This window comes from Polistes dominula, unplaced genomic scaffold (genome assembly GCF_049000335.1).
Source record: "Polistes dominula isolate Pdom_NZ unplaced genomic scaffold, Pdom_raw_medaka contig_17, whole genome shotgun sequence".
In the NCBI taxonomy this organism is placed as follows: Eukaryota; Metazoa; Arthropoda; class Insecta; order Hymenoptera; family Vespidae; genus Polistes; species Polistes dominula.
Window position 1 is genome coordinate 4033351 of NW_028301049.1, and position 21400 is coordinate 4054750.

A 21400-nucleotide genomic window follows, 5' to 3' on the forward strand; every position below is an offset into this window, starting at 1 on the left:
CTTAAACCAAAAAAAATTTACGGCATGTGGAAAAATATTATCTATGCATAAAATACTTTTAAAATAAAATTATTTTATGTAGTATCAGATCATCCCCCAGACCCGTGGAAAAAGGTGGATTTTAACCCTGGATTTTCCTCCCTTGTTGCATGATTTTGCCCGGCGTTGCGGAATAATCAATTAGAATAGGTATTTAAATTGTATAAAACAAACGCTGTTCATAATCAAATGATGTAATAGACCCGGGGTTTTGTCAGAAAATCAAAAATTTTTTCCGACTTTGTGGCTTACTATTTTTTAACGGCACTACGTATTTTCTCATTATTTTCGATGGATCCACAGGTGGTAAGAATGCCGTAAATAATCATTTGATAAAAAAGCACCCAGTTATTTTGTGCTTTTTTATTCTCACCTGCACTCAGTTGGACAGCTTACAAGTCACGGCATAGTGCTAAAAATTATTATTTTATGCCTTTCTATCGTCCAATATAGGTTTCCTGCGGGATCATATAACCCATCGATTTTTTAGGTCGGGCTTGTAGTCTATTAGACAAGCTATACTATCTAAAAAACACATTTCTTTCGGTTAGAACAAATTTAATACACCGCAAGCTTTTAGATTTCTTCACAGACGCATTCAACATTAGTTTTAACGTGTTGTAAAAAAAAAAAAAAAGAAACATCAATATCATTAAGTCTTTATGTGATTATTTATATACAGAAATTATATTTTTGAAGTGAAAATTTCTTTATAATGGGAATGATTTGAAAAAAGCGAACGAAAGTTCATTGTAACGGTAACGAAGCGATGAAACGGTTACGTTACTAAAAAGAGAAAACGAGACAAACATATGCACATCTATTGGATTTAGCCTAAGAGAGAATGAGATAGAAGACAGTATGCATTTGTTTTTTATAATCTCGGTCTCCTCTTTTTGCGATGCTTCGTAATCCCCACTCCTGGCTACTAAGTGTTGTATATGTGTGTGTTTGTGTGCAACTGCATACTACGAAGCGTAGACTCATATCAACTCAATCTACACATTTAAAAATATAAGTTAGTTCTTCAACTGGCCACTAGACTATCCACATTTCTCATAAGCAAAGGTGCTTTTTTTTATAATAAACAAACCCTACAATCATCTTACTCCTGATTCTCTCGAAGCAAAGATTTTAAAAAGGTTTCACTTTTAACACGTGTGATCTACACACATGATATTATATTTTAAGTATTATTTCTTTTTAATATAAACAAAATTTTTAATAGAATTTTAATAAATTTTTATGACAATGTAATGTTTTTATTTTCAAACAATTTCATTTATTTTAATATTAAAATTATTTTCAAAGATGAATCAATGTTTAATTAAAGTTTGACTAATGAATGAAATTGAAACGAATGAAATGAGTATAATTATAGTGTACAGTGTCACGTCCCAGTGACGACTAATTTCGAACTTTGCTGCGCCAATTATGCGAGTGTCCTATTTGCAAGTCGTTAGTCGATTACTCTTTAGCTATATTTGTACCTTGTAAAATTTGTACTCCTAATTTTGTCTTATAACCACTTTCATGAACGACCATCGATATTGGCATTAGTTGATCACACGTAAATGTGATGGCAAGGATCCATTATCCTTCATGATCGTGATAAAGTAAGTAATGGGTAGACTTTTGCAGTCCTACAGTATCCACTTTCTTGCTGACTATAGTTGAGATCACGCTTCAAAGATAGAACGCGCGTAACTTTTTGTAAAATCTACGGGTAACCGTAACTGATATCTGTTTAGACGAAAAACGATATTTTTCTAAATTAGCAGAATCCACAGTTGATAGAAACTTATATTTTTCCATTTCGAGGAATCGTAGTCAGCAGCATGTAATATCCCAAAATTTGCAGTTTACCGAATGAAAGTGGGTAGTGAGGGAGGTATTTTGCGCAAGTGGGAGGTGTTCCCACCCTTTCGGATTGGGCCCGTCGGGAAAAACTGTTTTCTTCCCTGCCGGCAGTCTACCATATTCCGCAATAGAGTTCGCATTAAAATTAGCCTTTACTTTGTTGTTAGCGATTTACAGCATCTATCGTTTACTTACTCTTCGCGACTAAACTTAACTTCTAACTTAGCCATATTAGTACTTTATTTTGCTTTACTGTAAATAAAGATCTTGTGTAATTTTAACTTTATTTAGTAATATACTGTTACTTTCGTAAAATTCGAAGTGTTTGTGCAAAGTTGAATTAATTTCCTCATCATACACAAATCCTGTTGCCTACCTACACGGCGCTAACACTACGGAACCCGAGCAGCTTCAGGGGTCTGACGATCAAACGACCAAGGAAAGGCCATCCTTCAGGAAATCTTAAACCTCTTAAAGCAATAGTAACATCGGGTAGAACACTATCATTTACTCGTTTGGTGGGTTACTCTCTCTCTTAGCCCAGATCCCGGGTAAAGTCTGGCTTTACAGATTGACCCAAAACAGGGCACATCTTTTTTTGACCGAGTAAACGCTGGTGGCGTCACCGAGTCAAAAGAAATTATCTTTGGAATTGTTCTTGTTCGTTGACATCCCCTTCTGGGACGTCACACTGCATATTATTAAAACGATAAAAATAATAAAAATAACTCGAGGAAAGTCTGGCAATGTAAATTGCAAATTTTTCAAGCGTTTATTTAATATTATTATTCATGAATTTTGTAACATAAACGATGAGAGAAGAAGTATAATATCTGTTAGAAAATAAACTTGTTGATAAATGTTGTAACATTGATAAAAAATCGTTATATATTACACCTCGTTACGAATGAACAAAATGAAGGATCAAAGATGAATGGATAAACGGAATTGCATTCGTTTGATAGTTTAATATTTCTGACTTTAACATTTGTCAGTAGCAGATGACGTTACAGATATCTCTGAACACTTCTTTTCATAGAATGTGCGATTAAAAGCACGTAGGGAATGATGACGTTGGCTAGTTTGCTTCTACGGTTCTCTACTTACAGTCTCCAGTTACTACGAGGTGCTAAAGGGTGTCCCGTACCTATCTTTCACTAACTAAGAATAGTATAATTGATACTACGTGTATTGTATACTATATATATAAAATAGTGGTGTTCTTTTTTACAGGATTATTAAACGATTAATTTACAGAAAAATTACTAGCTTTGAATTCTAAATATAATTAAGTGTTCTTATAATTAACTATTTTCAAGTGAAAACTTCTTTAGAATCAGGGTTATTTTGAAAACGAATTTAAATCTTTTAAAATTTACTTTTTATATAATATACTAAATGTTATTCTAAAAATATGCGTAACTAATTACAAAATTAAAGTTAAATTCTTATTATTTATTACGCCTGTAGGAATGCAACTCGCCCAACACATTTGAAAATGTTTCGTGCGAATGCCATCTGTTGGGATAAAATTTTGTCTGCCCCTACAGATAGGCAATCTTTAATCCATGCTTGTATAAACAGTCTGGAAATCGTACAAATTCTATTTAGAAAAAGATTTTACAATTTTTTACTTGTAATTATTTTATTGGATTATCATTTAAAAGATTTTAAACAATTAATTGATTTTTTCAAAAATATTACTCCTCTTAATATTTGTTATTTATCTTGTAACAGTTCGATATCGATAATTCTAAGTTGGAATCGATTCACGTTTCGTGATTTTGGATGGTTTCTCGTTGGAAAAAATAAAAGGAAACATTTTTTTTTTAACAAAACGTGTAAAAATTCGTTTACATACAATGACATATTTTCCTCTTTTTTTTCTATTCTATCCTGTCCTGTCCTGTTCTGTCCTTGAGCTTGCGGATTGTACGAATTGTACGTTCTTGTTTTTTTTTTGAGTTCCAGTAGTAAAAAAAAATTATCCTCGTTGTTCTCCGAGAATTTATTCTGCTTTTTTCGTTTTACCTTACCCACCACCCCACCCCACATTCTAAAAACTTGCCACGCATCGAAATAAAAATAAAAAAAAAAAAGAAAAAAGTATTGTTAACTTTTCGACAGCTCGATATTTGCAAAATACCCGTTCGGACGCGTCCTGTTTCGTTTGTTTTTCTGTTAATCGTTTTTTTATTTTTTATTCTTTCTTTTATTTCTATTTTTACGTTTGCTCTTTTTTTTAAATATTTCTTATCGATTCGATTAGCTTGTAAATTATCGCTCGCACAAACTCGTCGTATGTTTGCATTAATAACTCGTAGGTGATTTTTATAACTGGCTTTCGATTGTACAAGGGTGAGAATTATCCGAATGAAATAAATAAAAATTCGAGTGATTTTTATTATCTTTCTATCAGTCGATATTACCTTTTCCGATTATTGTAATTTTATTATTACCTTTTTTGTTATTATTTATTTAATAATTATTCTATAAATATTATTATTTATATATATTAATTATTAAAAATATATATATTATATATTATATTATGTAAATATTATTTGTTTAATAATTAATAATAAATATGTCGAATGCGAATCAGGGTTTATATAAAAAATTTAAACAGAAAAAAATAATTTTTTTTTCTACGAGAAGAATTTTTAATAAAATATAATAAATATAATAAATATAATAAAATACTAAATATGCAATAATATTTAAATATAAAAAAATATTTAAAATGTTTAAAATAAAATATAATAAAATCCAATAAAACATTTTGTTCTATTTTTCTTTTTATTGACTATTTGCATTCCGAATTATCTTTCAATTTTGTTTTCAGCAGATTCCAATACTTTTAAATATTTTATTTTACTTTAATTGAAAAATATGATAATTTAAATGTATTGTAAAGGAAGTAATAAATTAAATAAAATGTCCATTATATTTTCATTATTATTATATTTTGTAATTTTCAAAGTTATGATATCGTTTAAGGTAAAAGTCGATGTCGAGTCACACTCGACATAGGAGTGCAAAGAGTTAATAAATTAATATTAATAATATTTTGTTGCTGTGAGGTAAGATTATGACAAAGGTCAAGAAAGAAGAAACGATATGGTAAAATTTTGTGTGAAAGTTGAAAATTGAACTTTATCCTGTCTTCTTGTTTCCCACTCTCTCTTTAAATGATTTACCTTACAACGACTCGAGAAGAGTTCTTCTTTTACATTTTTTACAAGAAAGTTACGAGAATATTAGCCTGTTCAAGAAAACTTGTTATTGTTCTTATACGAAACACATAATTTTCTACCGAAGCACCTAATTTCATATAATGTAATTTTGTTAACCTTTTCTTACACATCTATATATGCATGAAAGTGTGTATATATACATAAAACTTTTATGATGGATGGTAAAAATCTGTGCTTCTATAATTTACACTTAGAAATTCTAATATATTTTATCTACTTGAATCTATCTTTTAGATAATATTATTATGATTATCGAATACTAAATATTATTGTTTCCTTTTATAATCTCTTGTTTAATTATATTATTATTAGTTTTTTTAAATTAAAATGATAAGAATTATTAAATTAAAAAACTATTCTTCTTTTTTGGATTCTTATTAAAACACAAGACGTAATAATTTTAATAAACATTTATCATTCGTAAATAAAAGATCTTATTCTAATTATATCGCGAAAAAACGTTTTACATATTAACAATAAATAATAAATATTAAAATATTATAATTTGTTTGTATAGATTAGACGTAATACATAAATATGAATATTTAACACGTATATTATCGATCTTAGATAAAAATTTTGTCTTTACAACAAGATAAAATTCAGTTGTGTCAAAGTTTCGTCACAGTTTCGTCAGAGTTGCGAAGTTACCAGATCTTAGTGCCTATGAAGGTTTGTCCTTTTAAAGTAACAAAAAACTGCGGAAAAAAGAAAAGAAATAAAAAGTTGCGTTTGTTTTTATTTCATAAATCGAATGAGATTAGGTTGTGTCACGGCTACGTCAGGACTATATCAGGGTTTCGTCAGGGATAACGATATGGTTTTGTTGGAGTTTCGTCAAAGTTTTGTCAAGTTTGCCTTGCCTTTGATGCCTATGAATATTTTTCCTTCTGACATAACAAGGATAAAAGAAAAAAAATGTTTATCATTGTTATCAATGGTTATCTAAGAGTTTTTTTCATGAACTGACTTATATTCTGTTGTGTCAGGGTTTTTTCAGTATTTATATCAGTATTTTGTCAGGGTTGTATCAAGGTTTACGTTAGTTTTTCGTCAGAGCTTCTTTAGGGTTACTAGGGCTGTTATGTCAGTAAAGTGGTTTCTTCTGATTTAACAAATATAAAAGAAATAAGAGAGTTGTGTCAGGTTTTATTTCATGAACCGAAATAAAGTTTATTGTGTCAGAGTTTTGTAATTGTTTATATCTGGATTATATCAGGGTTGCATCAGTGTCTACCTTAGTATTTTGTCAGAGTTTCCTCGATGTTACCTGTCCTTTGATGCCTATGATTGTTTTTTTTCCATACGTAGTAGAAGGAGAAGAAAACAAAGGGTTCTCTTAGTTTTTATTTCATGAACCTAATTAAATTCGGTTGTGTCAGAGTTTTGTCTCGATTCATATTATTACTTCAGGGTTGCGTTACATCTTGGTTTACGTTAGTTTTTCGTCAAAGTTTCGTCAGGGTTACTTGGCCATTTATCCCTAATAATGTTTTTTCTTCTAACATAACAACAATAAAAGAAAAAAAAGGTTTCATTTTTTTTTATCACCCTGAAAAAATTCGGTTATGTCTTTTTTGATCGTTTGGTAGTTAATTAGCCGATTAAAATCATTCATGCATTCCCCAGATGCAATCCTTACTTTACTGCTAGGAAATTCCGTTAACGGATGAATGCTTTGAATGTATAATGGTGGACGACATTACCCATATTTCCTTCATGACACAGATACATACAAAGCATACGAGTTAAGCCGATGAAGATTCACATACATACTCACACATAGAAACACTAAGTTTAAATGTACCAATACATATAAGACAGAATTACATATGTATATATGTATACATACACGTATAATCTGAACACGCTTAGGAAACACATACTTACTACATACGAAATCGTGAGTTTTCGCGAACGCAATACATCGTCGAGAGTATTCCATTGTTCGTCGTATTGCATCCTGACAGAGATGTTATTGCACTAGGAAGAATGGTACGTGACAGGAGCTCGATATGATTCGCGTAAATACGCGTTACCAACTCATTCCAATTTCATTACGCGCGTCGTGTACTCGCAACTTCGTTTCGTTCTTTCATGTATGTATATATTCTTCAATTTTTTCTCTCTTTTTTGTTAAGAAAAATCGTTCTTCCATTCGTTCATTTTTTAAACCTATTGACTGGCAAATTTTTCTTTCATTTCTTTGGAAATTTTTGGTCAGATCAGTTATGCACAATAAGTGCAATTCCCAAATCCCTAAATGGGGATCGTGGTATCTAATGGGGTTCATACAATAATTTATTTACCGTTTCCCATTCTTTTTTCTGGGGATGGTTTCGGTACACTAACATTCAAGAAGATAGTTCGTAAATTACTTTGTTCTTTGCGTAAATATTTTTGTTTTATTAGGAAGAATCGTTCTTCTGTTTTTTAATACAATAATTTATTTGTCAGTAGTTTTAATCTTTATTCGATTGCAAATTCAATTGTTGTTTGTTCATGAATTTTGTGTTTATTAGCATGAAATATTTTTTTAACAATGTAACATAAAAATTATAAAATTTAAAATGTAGAAATAAATATTCGTAAATATATTCACTTGATTTTCTAAAATGATGTGAATTAACTTGCACGTTGTTTGACAAAATGAATAATAATTAAATGCATATTCTAGCAAGTTGTTATAATCTCATAGAATTTATTTAAAATTTGCGTTAGTTTAAAAATTATAAATTAAAAATACAATCTTACCATAGAAAAGTCATAAACTGTTTACTACTGAGATTTTAATTTTAAAAAATAATAGAAAAGGACAGAAAGAAAATAGTAATTTTTTTTCTCTTTTTCATATACGAGCTACATTTTTTTAAACGTATGACCTTCAAGGAAATTAGAAAGGAAAGAAAGGAAAAAGAAAATGGAAAAAGAAATAATCAAAGTTTCCTTACGTTTATTCGAACGAATCGAACACGTTGCTCGTTTTAAAACATTCTCCGATAATAATTCGAAATAACGTTCTATTCGTTATGACGACCGGTAGCCAACGTAAATGAAATTTAATGAAATCAATTAAATTCAAACGTATTCGAGCTTTTCATGAGTAAAAAGAAAAAAAGAAGAAAGAACAAAAATCACAGGAAGGGATGCAAATAGATTACCGGATATTAACCGTTTTAGTAAAATTGATTCAATTATTTTTTATTTTTTTTTTCAAAGAGAAGAGATATTACGTAGAATTTATTATATAATTTTGGTTAGTTCATTTCTCGTTCATGTTAAATTTATACGACTGGACATAACGTGTGTTGGAAGAATATAAATTTGTTTTTATTTCTTTTTAACTTTAATTTATTTGTTTTGATAGGATAAAGAAGATACATATGTACGCACGCGTAATATATTATCTTCTCAATTTCTACTAACATAGTAATTTGGAAGATGACTATTAAGAATAAAAATTAAAAAAAAATCAAGTAAAACACGCAACGTTGCATGTCATTTAATAATAAATCATCGATTAGGTCAGCCGTGAAAATTGTAAACATCACATTACAGCGTTTATTATAATCAATGATAATACCTAACAAGATGGACAATATTCTGATGAGTTCGTTAATACAATAAACTTAATTAATAATATTATATGATTAGGCGTAAAAGATGGAGAATCTGTGTTAGATTAATAATTATTGGTTATATTTAAAAAAAATACAAAAACATATATTAACGTATCACGTACGATACTCGATAAGAAAAAAAAAATACAAAGATCATTTTATACAGAAATAACGAAAGCTTCAAATTCATGTATTTATATGAATGTAAATTTCAAATTTTATCAAACCAGTTTGAGATAGTCTGAACCCGAGAGATTTCATTAAATTCGTTAGAATATAACAGTGAAACGTAGACACGAATAAAAATCGTAACACAACGTACATATTCTGAAACTACTATCCAGAGCTTGCCAAATTTTCCTATTTTTCCATTTAACGATACGTGATCATCTGAATCGTAAAATATTCAAAGTTTGGTTAGCTCAGATCATAAGAAAATTAAAATCATGTACTTTATATTTGATTGGGATGTTTCGTAAAATCAACATAAGAAACGGATGCTTTTATTCGATCAATAAATTACTCAGGTTGAAATCAAGGTGCTTAAAAATTAAAATCTACATAAAAATCTTAATTCCTTTAAATAAAACTTATTTATACGTTTATTAAAACATACAAATAAGTATTGTAATGATAGATGTAAAATTAATAATTTAGAAAAGCCTTGACACAACCATGAAAAAATACTGAAAAGCCTTGAAAAAACCTATACAAAACCTTAAATTTACTTTGAAAAATACATGAAAGAACTTTAAAAAACACTGACCTAATTAAAGAAAACCATGACCAAACTTTAAAAACCATAATCGAAATTTTACGGAACCCTGATCCAACTTTAACGAAACAATGATCTAACTTTGGCGTAACCATGATCCAATTTTGACGCAACCCTGATCAAACTTTTCCGTAACCATGACCCAACTTCGACGAAACCCTAAACAAACTTTGACGCAACCCTAATACAACTTTGAAGCAACACTAATCCGACTATAACGAAACCCTGATCCAACTTTGGCGTTACCATGATCCAACTTTGACATAACCGTAACGCAACATTAACGAGAGTTTTAAAAAGACTAAAAAATACTTATATTTACATATTCTAGAATTTAAGAAAAGAATCAGTTGCGGTAATGAACTTTCGTGTTCCAAATGTCAATTATTAATAATAATAATAATAAAAATAATAATAATAATAATAATAATAATAATAATAATAATAATAATAATAATAATAATAATAATAATAATAAACCCGGTGTGGGTACTGGGGAAGAATAGACTCAACGTAATCCCTGCGTGTCGTACGAGGCGACTAAAGGGAAACCACTTGGTGGGTTAACCACCCCCAAGTGTGCCAGAGGGTTCCAAAGACGAGAAGCCAAGCCTCGAACGAGAGATGTGACGGTCGAGAACATCGCGGGAACCAACAGCTCGACCATAATAACAATGACAGGGAAAGTGCAATGGACGAAGAAAACAGACAAAATAGAGATGTTTTACGGGAAATGCTCCCAGTTACAACTCTAGGAGGGAAACAAAGACAGAGAATGAGATGGTCGGATGCAATAAACAGATACCTCATGCTTTGCAATTACAAGGTCACAAAACTAGAGAGAGCCAGAACTGACTATAGAACACAATTACACAAAGAATTCACACACAGATACCCGGAATTAAGTTTCATAACTGAACAAAGATTTGCAGATCAGGTAAGAACAATAATTAGAAACAACAGAATACCTCAACCAGAACTCGACAATATCAAACAACAAGTAAAAGAAACATTAGAACAGCCTGGTACACAAACAACACAGGAGCAATACGATAATACACGCTATAACAGAGAAACACACTACCAAACCAACAGAGAACCAGATCCAGAAGTATAAGAAAGAAAAAGAACAGAACAGCAACAGCAAAAAGAAGTACAAACACAACACCAATCACAAACACCCACATACGCAGACACAGAGGAGCAGTACGAAGTAACCTACATAGAATGCAAGAACACAAACATACACATCACACCATTCATAAAAAAGCCACCAAACACCCCGAACACTGACACCATAATAGACCACATCAACAAAATCGTACAAAATAGAATAAAAGACAGCACAATCATGGAAGAGCTTCAACTGCTTATATACACAGGAGCATTACCAATCACAAAAATGCACTCCAAAAAGACACAGAAAGCCAACACTCAAACGATAATCATGATACCAGCATGGCAACATAGGCTACAAAAAAAAAAGAGAAGTTAAGGAAAGAAGTAGGATAGCTAACACAATACATAAATAATAAGATAACAAGCAGAAACAAAAAGAAAAAAATGGAACGGATCACTAAACAACAAGCAATAGAAGAAATGGACCAAAAGAAACAAAAATTACAGGCACTAGCCAAGCGGCTTAGACGCTACAAGAAAAGCGAAAACAAAAGAAAACAAAATACAATATTTATCACAAACCAAAAGAAATTTTACAGAACGCTAGAGAAAACGAATACAAACGACATAATCATCCAGCCACAGAACATAGCAGACGTAGAAAAGTTCTGGAGTAATATATGGTCAACGCAACACAACACAATCAACAGGCGCACTGGTACAGAAAGAGCAAAATAAATACAACACAATAAAACAAATGACTGAAGTAACAATAACGCAAAACAATAGCTAACACACACAGCTGGAAAGCACCCGGGAAAAACAAAATAGCTAACTATTGGTTAAAAAAATTTACATCAGCGCATACACATCTGGCAAAACTATTCAACAGCTATATTAGTAAACCACACACAACACCAATAACACTAACACAAGGAATAACATATCTCATACCAAAAGACACAACAGACACAACCAACCCAGCAAAATATCGACCAATTACATGCCTACCTAAAATATACAAGATTCTGACATCGATTATTGCACAAAAACTAATGGCACACACAACAGTTTTAGCTTTTCTAATGCACAACGGTTTCTTAAGCACAACGGTTTTTGCTCGATATTTCGCTTAAAACGGGTTATTTGAAAAAATTTTTTTTTTCATATGAATTTTTAATTTATTTTTTAAATTTTGGTGTTGAATTTATATTTATAAATATTTACCTGTAGGAAATATCCCAATTTAAAGACAGGTAATTACTCCCTTAGTCCTACGCCTTTGTAGAAAGAAACAGAAAATGAAGCTATTTTGCTCTTACTCATTGTGACGTAGGTCGCCATGGCACGCATGCGCAAACTCTTAGCTTACATGCGTGCAAGAGAGATAGACAACCTATGTTAGCTTCGTCTAAATGTAAACAGTATAACGCCATAAAACACTTTTTCTTAAATATATTCTCTTTTTCTTCTATATTCTCTATAGCTCGAGAGTCTCGCGCGCATTTGTGACAGCATGATGGATTTTTGAAAATATCTCAAAAAGTAAGCGAGATAAAGCGATTTTTTATTAATTATGTTTTGTAGACAATTTTATTTGCTACAAAAAAGGGTTAGTACTAAAATATTTTATCTCCCTTACTTTTCGAGATATATTAAAAAAATTAAAAAACTATTCCCACCTTTTCTTACATTTTTGAAAATATCTCAAAAAAAGCGAGATAAAGCGATTTTTTATTAATTATGTTTTGTAGACAATTTTATTTGCTACAAAAAAGGTCCAGTACTAAAATATTTTATCTCCCTTACTTTTCGAGATATATTAAAAAAACTATGATTACTCTCTTACATAATACTTTTTATAAAGTTTCATCACTGAGACTTTTTTGATGACTGTTTAAAGTTAGAAGCTTGTAACTGAAAGAGGGCTGAGTTAAATATAGACATGGATGAAAATAAATTTAAAAAATAAATTTTTTCTGACATTTTTATTTTTATTTTTAATGATTAAATAAGTACTAGAGGCTGTCACGTCCTAGTGACGACTAATTTCGAACTTTGCTATGCCAATTGTGCGAGTGTCCTATTTATAAGTGATTTACTAATTACTATTTAGCTATATTCGTACCTTGTAATATTTGTATTCTTAATTTTATTTTATAACCACTTTCATGAACGACCATCGATATTAGCATTCGTTGATCACATGTAGGATTAGCAAAGATGTTTTTCTGTTAGGTAAAAGTATAAAAACTATTATCCTCTGTTATTATGATATGAAGAAGTGAGAGTATTTATAGGATAGAATAAATATGTGTTCTCGTATATATACAAAAGAAAAGAGATGTTTCTAGAAAAAGTAGTAACGACCTTCTTATAAGTATAAATACATATTTTAAGACAAGCGAAGATGTCTTTTTCGGTTAGGTAAAAGTATAAGAAATGCTGTCCTCTGTTGTTACGATATAAAAAAGTGAGAGTATTTCTAGAAAAGAATAAATACATTTTTCATATTAGCATAGAATAAAGGTGTTTTCATATAAATAGATGTAAACAGATATTTCTAGAATAAAGTAAAAACGTTCTTCTTACAAGGTTAAATACATATTACTAGTAAAAGGTAATGATGTTTTTATAGTAATCATTCAAAAATTATACTGTCGCCTGGCAATATTTTACTCATCATGACAGAAAAAGAAACACACGAAAATTCAAATAATAAAATTAAAACTTCTTTTTCAAAAAAATTTCTAAGGAAAAAGTTATAAACAAATCTCCTAAAAATATAAATAGCAATTCAAGTAAAGAAACACCTCCTTCAACAAAGGATAATGCTAATTTATGTAAGGATCCAGCATACTTTTCACCATACATAGTATCAAGTCGAGATAAAAGTAATGCTAGAAAGGAACAACAATTACGTCGTGGTATTGGTTCTCCAGATGATAGTATTCCTACTAAAGAAACAGTTATGCAAACTCTTAACTTATCGATTGAAGATGAAGAACGTACTGCGCAATATTTTGCTTTCCTATTAAAAAAAGAAACAGACAAACTTAATGAACTTATCAATAAGTGGACAGATATTCAAAAAGAGTCACATATTACAGAAGATGCTCAATATCTAATTAATCAAGCTATAGGACAAACACGTTTGTTAATAAATAAAAAATTTGAAAGATTTCAAAGACTAGTATCTGATTGCGAGAGTGGTAAAGGAGAAATGTTAGTTACTTGTAGAGACTTGCAAGGATTCTGGAACATGATGTACAGGGAAATTCAAAATTGTGATTTACGATTTGAAGCATTAGAAAAGCTTCGTTTTAGAGGCTGGGAAGAAGAACAAGAAGAAATTGTTGCCAAAGTTAAACCTAAAGGAAAAGTAGTGTCAAAGAAGAAAGTTTTGCCTAAGAAGAAAAGTTCAGTCCAAGCTTTTATCTTGGCTGCTAAGCAAAAGATGAAAAATAATACAAACAATCCCGAAATATTACAAGATGCGAATAAATCTTTAACTTCCGTAAATAATATTGATATAGAAAACAGGGATGATACCTTGATCAATGGTGATATTAAACATTTGAAATCTACAGACTCTAAAGATAAGTTATCTGTAGTTGCTACAAATAGAAATTCTAGACAAAGTTTATTAAAAGAAACTCTTTTATCGGAAACATGTAAAGCTGTAAAAACTCCAATGACCATAATGAAAATAAGCCAAATGTACAAAACGCCAAAAATTCAATTAGACGATTCCATATCGTATATTAACTGTAAACAAACACCAAGTAAAAGCATTTTAAAACGTTCTGATGATTTTCCAATAAATTATATACATTTAACAAGATCCACGCAGAAAGTTAACTTTAATGATCAAGTGGTCTTGAATGAGCTGTCTATTGATGAAGAAGCCGAAGATAGTTTAGCTGCTAGATTAGCTAGAATAGACAGTTACGATTTGAATAATGAATACGTAAATAATAACATGAAAATTGAAAGGAAACTTGAATTCGATAATTCTTTTCAAGATTCAGAGAATAATTTACAATTTAATAATAAGCAATTACTTTCATCTACTGTAACTAACGAAGAAGATAATATTATTCTAAATCATAAGACATGCAAACAATTTAACAAAAATGCTTCTTCACCTAAGAATCAAAACATATTAAATATGTCATTAGAGAAATCTCCAAAAAATAAAACTAATAGGAGAACTCTTAGAAACAGAACCATTGTAACGGAAAACTCTACAAACAGAATGTCTACAAGAAGTAGAAAAAGTAATATTAAAGTAAGTTGCAATTGAATTTCTTTATGATGCAATATATCAGTATGCTTTTTTTTTAAAGACTTATTTAACAAATCATTAATTTAGGATTTAATTGATGAAAAGGATGAAAATAATTAAAATGAAAACAAGAGTCCTCTAAAATAAAAATAAAAATCACGAAAGAAGTCAATTAATGTTGAAGAAAAGGAAGTTAATGTAAAAAAAGGAATCTATGTCACACCAGTAAATGCAAAAAAAGAGCTAAGAAGATCCTCTCGAAAAAGTGTGAAGTTTAATGGTAAAAATAAAATAATAATATGATTTAAAATAACAACTAATGTATTGTTCACAAAATAATAACAATAACTTTTCTTAGCTGAAGATTGTGAAGCAAGTAAATTCACTCTTCCAATGACACCGTATATTAGATGTAGCAAATGTAGATTGAGCTTCTTACAAAATAATAATACACCTATAAAACCTCCTTCACCCAATAGAGATTTGATTTCATGAGATACTCCAAAAAGTAAGTAATAAGTTAAATTATTGATTATTAAATACATATACTTAATAATTGTGTAATAATTTCAGCTCCGGTTAGAGTAGTAAGAAGATCCACGAGAAATTTCACTAAACATGTACTTTAATAATCAGTATTGTATAACTTTTGTACATATACTCTTTTACTTATAGACTTACATTAAACTTTTACTTATAGACTTACATTAAACTTTTACTTATAGACTTACATTAAACTTTTACTTATAGACTTACATTAAACTTTTACTTATCAATAATATAATTTTTTATAAATTTATGTACACACTTAACTTTAACTTATTACTTATGAACTTTTTCAGTTTCTTTGCCTAGTGTTTCTTTTGCATAAAAAATCAAAATTACATTGAAAATATGTTATTAAAAATTATCATCTTCAATTAAATGTATGGTTTAACATTCATTGTTTTTAACAAAACTTATTTTTGGTGATAATAAAAGTAAAATATATATTTTTAGTCATTTCTATAAAAATGTATAAAAATAATATATAATGTACAAATTTATCATTAAGTATATTGCTATTGAATCTATAAATTAAAGGCATTTGTATTTGGTGTAATGAATTAATTGAACCACCATAATCTTACGCTGTTATCTCTATTTCACTTCCTCTTCTTCCCCTCCCCCTTCACCCGTTCCAAACCTCCACTTCTTCCTCCCTTCTTCCCCTCCTTGCCTCTCCTTCTTCTCTCTCATGCTCCCAATCCTCTTCATCCACTCCTCCCCCATTCCACTCTCATCCAAAATTTCCTTGATCCTCTCTTCCACTCCTCTCCCGTCCTCCTCCACGATCGCTCTACTGCAGCCCTCCAACACGTGCTCCCATGTCTCTCTCTCCCAACCACACACCCTACATTTTTTCTTCTCCTCCTCTTCCCAGTATCTCCCTTCCCTCATCTCATTCCCCAATCTAAATCTCGCCACTCTTCTTTTTCTCTCTTCACTCCACTTTTCTACCCAATATCCTGGCAAACCCTCTGCTACCACCGTCTTGTACCACATGTTGTATCTCGATTCCAATATCTTCTCCCATCTCTCCACCTCCTGTCGCCTTCTTTCCTCCCTCTCAATCTCCTCCCACCTTTCCACCAAAAGGTGGGAATAGTTTTTTAATAATTAATTAATAAAATAAAAAATTAATAAAATAATTACCAGGTGCAAAAGATTTTTGTTCAGTTTTAACGTTATTTTTTCTTTTATTTCTTCCTTCAGATTTCTCTTGTTTTTTTTTCTTTAACATTTTGTTTTGGTGGTACTTCGGTAGTCAATATCTCTTGTTTCCTAAGAAGACGTTTTTCAGTAGCTCTGGTTATTCTTTTCGATGGTAATGTAGGTTGTGTAACTTGTTTTTGACTATTTATAGATAATTTAATAGGAGATAGTACATTAGAAACTTTTATCGGAGGAGAGTAGTAATTATGATGGACTACGCCTACTTTGAAAGCAGGTATTTTCTTTGTCTGTTCCATTTTTTTAAGTCTATCACGTTCTGCTCTCCATTTTAATAGCTTACGGTATCTGCTATCCTTGAGATCTAAATAAAAAATATAATTAATTAATTAGTAAGTACAGAAAAGTAAGACTATAAAATTATAAAATAAAATGTAATATAATACAATGCATAATTTGTATATGCATAGAGTTTATCTTTTTGTACAAATTAGATAATACAATTAATCTTTATAACGGTCTATTTTATTATTCACACCATAATATAATCTCATCTCTATCTCTATCGCTTGTTCATTTATATTATAAGTCAAATACGAACATTTATGAATATTAATAATTTAAAAACTCAGTCATTAGCTTAGGATAGTCTAAAATCTTCTCAATTATGAATTCTTTTTCAAAAAGTATCTATTAACACTGAGTTACCTTTTTTGAAAATATATTATTCAATAAAAGTAAAAATTTTTGTCTATTTTATTGGATAATTTTAGCAAGACGTACAAACATACATTTAACAAACTGTAATACAATTCAAAAAGTTAATCTTAAACAAATTACCTTCTGTTTCTTCAATAGGAATAATTTCTAATTCACGTTTTATTGAAAAGTCCTCAATTCTCTGTTCTTTACGTTTGAGTTCGGACATTATAGCACGTTTAGCACGATTATTTTTAATGTTTCCAAAATTATTATTTATCTTATATTGACTTTGATGATTAGCCATATTTAATGTCAATAAATAAAATTTGTAAATTTTCAAACAATATCAATGGTAAAAAAAAGAACAGTTAACTAATATGAAAACTTATACAGCTGATCTACAAAATCAATTAAAGACCGGTAAAAATAATTTTAGTCACTGCAGGAAAGACGAATATAAGGGATGAGCTTTCATTAGTTACATGCTTATATACTAAATCCCCCTCTCTATACCGCTTCTTGTTCTTTCCCTTTTCGCGTACTTCACCTTAAACTACATTGTCGTTTGAAATCCCTACTTCGCATCATCACGGGTAGCAACAGATTTCATGATCCAAGTGTTTAAAATCACGTACGTTAGAAACACACATACAAACACACTCATACATTTTCCCATTTCTTCATACCACAACAACGAAAACATTTCTTACAGCTCTACCTATAAAAAAAAACGTCTTTATGCTACAAATATCTATTAAATTTGTTTGTGAGAAAATCCTCTTTACTTATTCTAGAAATATACAGGGTGATCAATAAGTTGTGGTACAAGCGAAAAGGGGGTTATTCTACATAAAAAAAATAAGTCGAAAATATAGAATAAAAATTGTTCGTTTTAGGCTTTGTTTTCGAGAAAATCGACTTTGAATTTTCGCAAAGTACGCGTCCACTTGATCATGTCTCGTTATAACAGATCTCACTGTAGATCGTTTTCTCTATTGGACACGTAAATTACAAAGTAATTTATATATTTTCGATTTATTTTTTTTATGTAGAATAACCCCCTTTTCGCTTGTACCATAACTCATTGATCACCCTGTATATTTAATTTTATAAGAAGAACGCTAGTGCCTTATTCTAGAAATATCATTTACGCTTATTGATAAGAAAAACATCTTTACCTTTTACTAGTAATATGTATTTAAACTTGTAAGAAGAATGTTTTTACTTTATTCTAGAAATATCTGTTTACATCTATTTATATGAAAACACCTTTATTCTATGCTAATGTGAAAAATGTATTTATTCTTTTCTAGAAATACTCTCACTTTTTTATATCGTAACAACAGAGGACAGCATTTCTTATACTTTTACCTAACCGAAAAAGACATCTTCGCTTGTCTTAAAATATGTATTTATACTTATAAGAAGGTCGTTACTACTTTTTCTAGAAACATCTCTTTTCTTTTGTATATATACGAGAACACATATTTATTCTATCCTATAAATACTCTCACTTCTTCATATCATAATAACAGAGGATAATAGTTTTTATACTTTTACCTAACAGAAAAACATCTTTGCTAATCCTACATGTGATCAACGAATGCTAATATCGATGGTCGTTCATGAAAGTGGTTATAAAATAAAATTAAGAATACAAATATTACAAGGTACGAATATAGCTAAATAGTAATTAGTAAATCACTTATAAATAGGACACTCGCACAATTGGCGTAGCAAAGTTCGAAATTAGTCGTCACTAGGACGTGACAGCCTCTAGTACTTATTTAATCATTAATAATAAAAATAAAAATGTCAGAAAACATTTATTTTTTAAATTTATTTTCATCCCCGTCTATATTAACCTCAGCCCTCTTTTAGTTACAAGCTTCTAACTTTAAACAGTCATCAAAAAAAGTCTCAGTGATGAAACTTTATAAAAAGTATTAGGTAAGAGAGTAATCATAGTTTTTTAAATATATCTCGAAAAGTAAGGGAGATAAAATATTTTAGTACTGGACCTTTTTTGTAGCAAATAAAATTGTCTACAAAACATAATTTATAAAAAATCGCTTTATTTTGCTTACTTTTTGAGATATTTTCAAAAATCTATCATGCTGTCACAGATGCGCGCGAGACTCTCGAGCTATAGAGAATATATAAGAAAAAGAGAATATATTTAAGAAAAAGTGTTTTATCGCGTTATACTGTTTTCATTGAGATGAAGCCAACAATAGATTATCTATCTCTCTTGCACGCATGTAAGCTAAGAGTTTGCGCATGCGTGCCATGGCGACCTATGTCACAATGAGTAAGAGCAAGATAGCTTCATTTTCTGTTTCTTTCTACAAAGGCGTAGGACTAAGGGAGTAGTTACCTGTCTTTAAATTGGGATATTTTCTACAGGTCTACATCTATAAATATAAATCCAACACCAAAATTTAAAAAATAAATTAAAAATTCATATGAAAAAGAAATTTTCTTTAAATAACCCGTTTTAAGCGAAATATCGAGCAAAAACCGTTTTCACCCCTTGATTTTTAATAAAAGGGATGAAAAAAAAATTTTTTGTTTCCCTACGATTGTTCTTTGTAGTTTTTTAAACATAATTAAAAAAAAAATTTAAAAAGTCCAATTTTTATATTTTTCATTGAGTTTTCATTTTTTGAGTACTTTGAACCGTCGTAGGGGTGAAAGGGTGCGTTTTAGGGGAAAAATGGTCTGAGAGAGATAGGCCTAAAATTTTGTGCTCTACAACTTTTTCTGAAACTTTTTTTGATATTTTCAACATATAATCCAAAAATCGTATTTTGGGGTAGTTTTTAATTTTTTTCACCCCTTTCCCGGTAGTTGAGAACTTTTTTACTTTGCCCACAGTTTTGTACGCATTTTTCTGATAATTTTCATATTTTTTCAGCCGTATAGCTCAAAAACCCGATTTTAGGGCTATTTTGACTGGACTACAAGCATCTAACGCATAGCTAAAAAAAGGTAACCTATATGGTGAAACTGAAGGCTTCATGATAGCCATCCAAGTCCAAGTAATCAACACCAGGTATTACAGTAAACACATAATTAAAGACCCGAATACAAAAACAAATAAGTGCAGATTATGTAAAATACAGATAGAAACAATAGAACACATCATAGGCGGATGCACAATACTTGCCAACACAGAATACACCAGACGACACGACAATGTAGCGAAAATAGTACACCAACAACTTGCCATAAAACATAGACTAATCACACAACACACAACCACATACAAATACTCACTACAAACCATACTAGAAAACGAAGAGTACAAACTATACTGGAACAGAAGCATCACTACAGATAAAACCATACCGCACAACAAACCAGACATAACACTTACAGATAAAAAGAATAAAACAACACAGCTCATAGAAATATCTATACTAAACGCAAAAAATATACAAAAAAAAAAAATAGGAGAAAAAATAGAAAAATGCATACTGCTGGCTGAGGAGATAAAAGACATGTGGCATTAAAAAAGGGTAGAAACGATACCTATTGTAATATCAACCACAGGACACATACCAAAAATTCTACACCAGTACATACGTGAAACCAAACTACATCCGAACTTATACATACAGCTACAGAAATCAATTATTATCGACACGTGCTCTATTGTTAGGAAAACACTCAACACACAATAACACAAAGAAATAGGGAGAGCATGCTTGACTATAAAGTCCGCAAATTTCTCTAGAAAAAGGCCAGACCGAAGTCTGAGAGAGAAATGATATAATAATAATAATAATAATAATAATAATTTTTATTATTATTATTATTATTATTATTATTATTATTATTATTATTATTATTATTATTATTATTATTATTATTATTATTATTATTATTATTATCCCCGTATGGGTTCCAGGGTAGAATAGACCCAAGGTATTTTCTGCCTGTCGTATAAGGCGACTAAAAGAAAAACCCCCAAAAAATGGAGACAAGAAGTAAAAAACGCCTCGGAAAAAACCGCTTCCTTGGG

The 21400-nt window shown here is 30.0% G+C and overlaps 2 protein-coding genes across 5 annotated transcripts; one reads left to right on the forward strand and one right to left on the reverse strand.

The window, feature by feature from the left end:
- Positions 1-11114: 11114 nt before the first annotated feature.
- Positions 11115-14999, forward strand: LOC149031591 (uncharacterized). The gene is made up of 3 exons (XM_089175453.1): positions 11115-11177; positions 11270-11343; positions 13464-14999. Exons 1-3 carry the CDS (start codon positions 11115-11117, stop codon positions 14974-14976), a joined length of 1650 nt encoding a protein of 549 aa, XP_089031579.1. The 3' UTR covers positions 14977-14999.
- A 566-nt stretch (positions 15000-15565) lies between these two features.
- On the reverse strand, positions 15566-19154 carry LOC149031592 (uncharacterized). 4 transcript variants are annotated; one of them, XR_016177631.1, is made up of 3 exons: positions 17512-18484; positions 16654-17035; positions 15566-16582 (listed from the first exon to the last, which is right to left on the reverse strand). XR_016177631.1 is itself a non-coding variant. In XM_089175541.1 (3 exons), exons 2-3 carry the CDS (start codon positions 17675-17677, stop codon positions 16710-16712), a joined length of 492 nt encoding a protein of 163 aa, XP_089031667.1. In that variant the 5' UTR covers positions 17678-18091; positions 18745-19154; the 3' UTR covers positions 15566-16709. The 4 variants fall into 4 exon arrangements, 3 of the variants coding, with proteins under 3 accessions (XP_089031667.1, XP_089031666.1, XP_089031665.1); XM_089175541.1 differs by adding an exon at positions 18745-19154 and having other exon boundaries at positions 15566-17035; positions 17512-18091; XM_089175540.1 differs by adding an exon at positions 18699-19154 and having other exon boundaries at positions 15566-17035; positions 17512-18091.
- Positions 19155-21400: the final 2246 nt, after the last annotated feature.

Excerpts from the sequence above, each read along its gene's own strand:
- LOC149031591 (XM_089175453.1), top strand. The coding sequence starts at position 11,115 with ATGGAACGGATCACTAAACAACAAGCAATAGAAGAAATGGACCAAAAG. Across the intron at positions 11,178-11,269 it reads AAAAGAAACAAAAATTACAG|AACGCTAGAGAAAACGAATA; the intron begins GCACTAGCCAAG and ends GAAATTTTACAG. Across the intron at positions 11,344-13,463 it reads AGACGTAGAAAAGTTCTGGA|CAATTCAAGTAAAGAAACAC; the intron begins GTAATATATGGT and ends AAATATAAATAG.
- LOC149031592 (XM_089175541.1), bottom strand. The coding sequence starts at position 17,677 with ATGGCTAATCATCAAAGTCAATATAAGATAAATAATAATTTTGGAAAC. Across the intron at positions 17,036-17,511 it reads TCCTATTGAAGAAACAGAAG|ATCTCAAGGATAGCAGATAC; the intron begins GTAATTTGTTTA and ends TTTTTTATTTAG.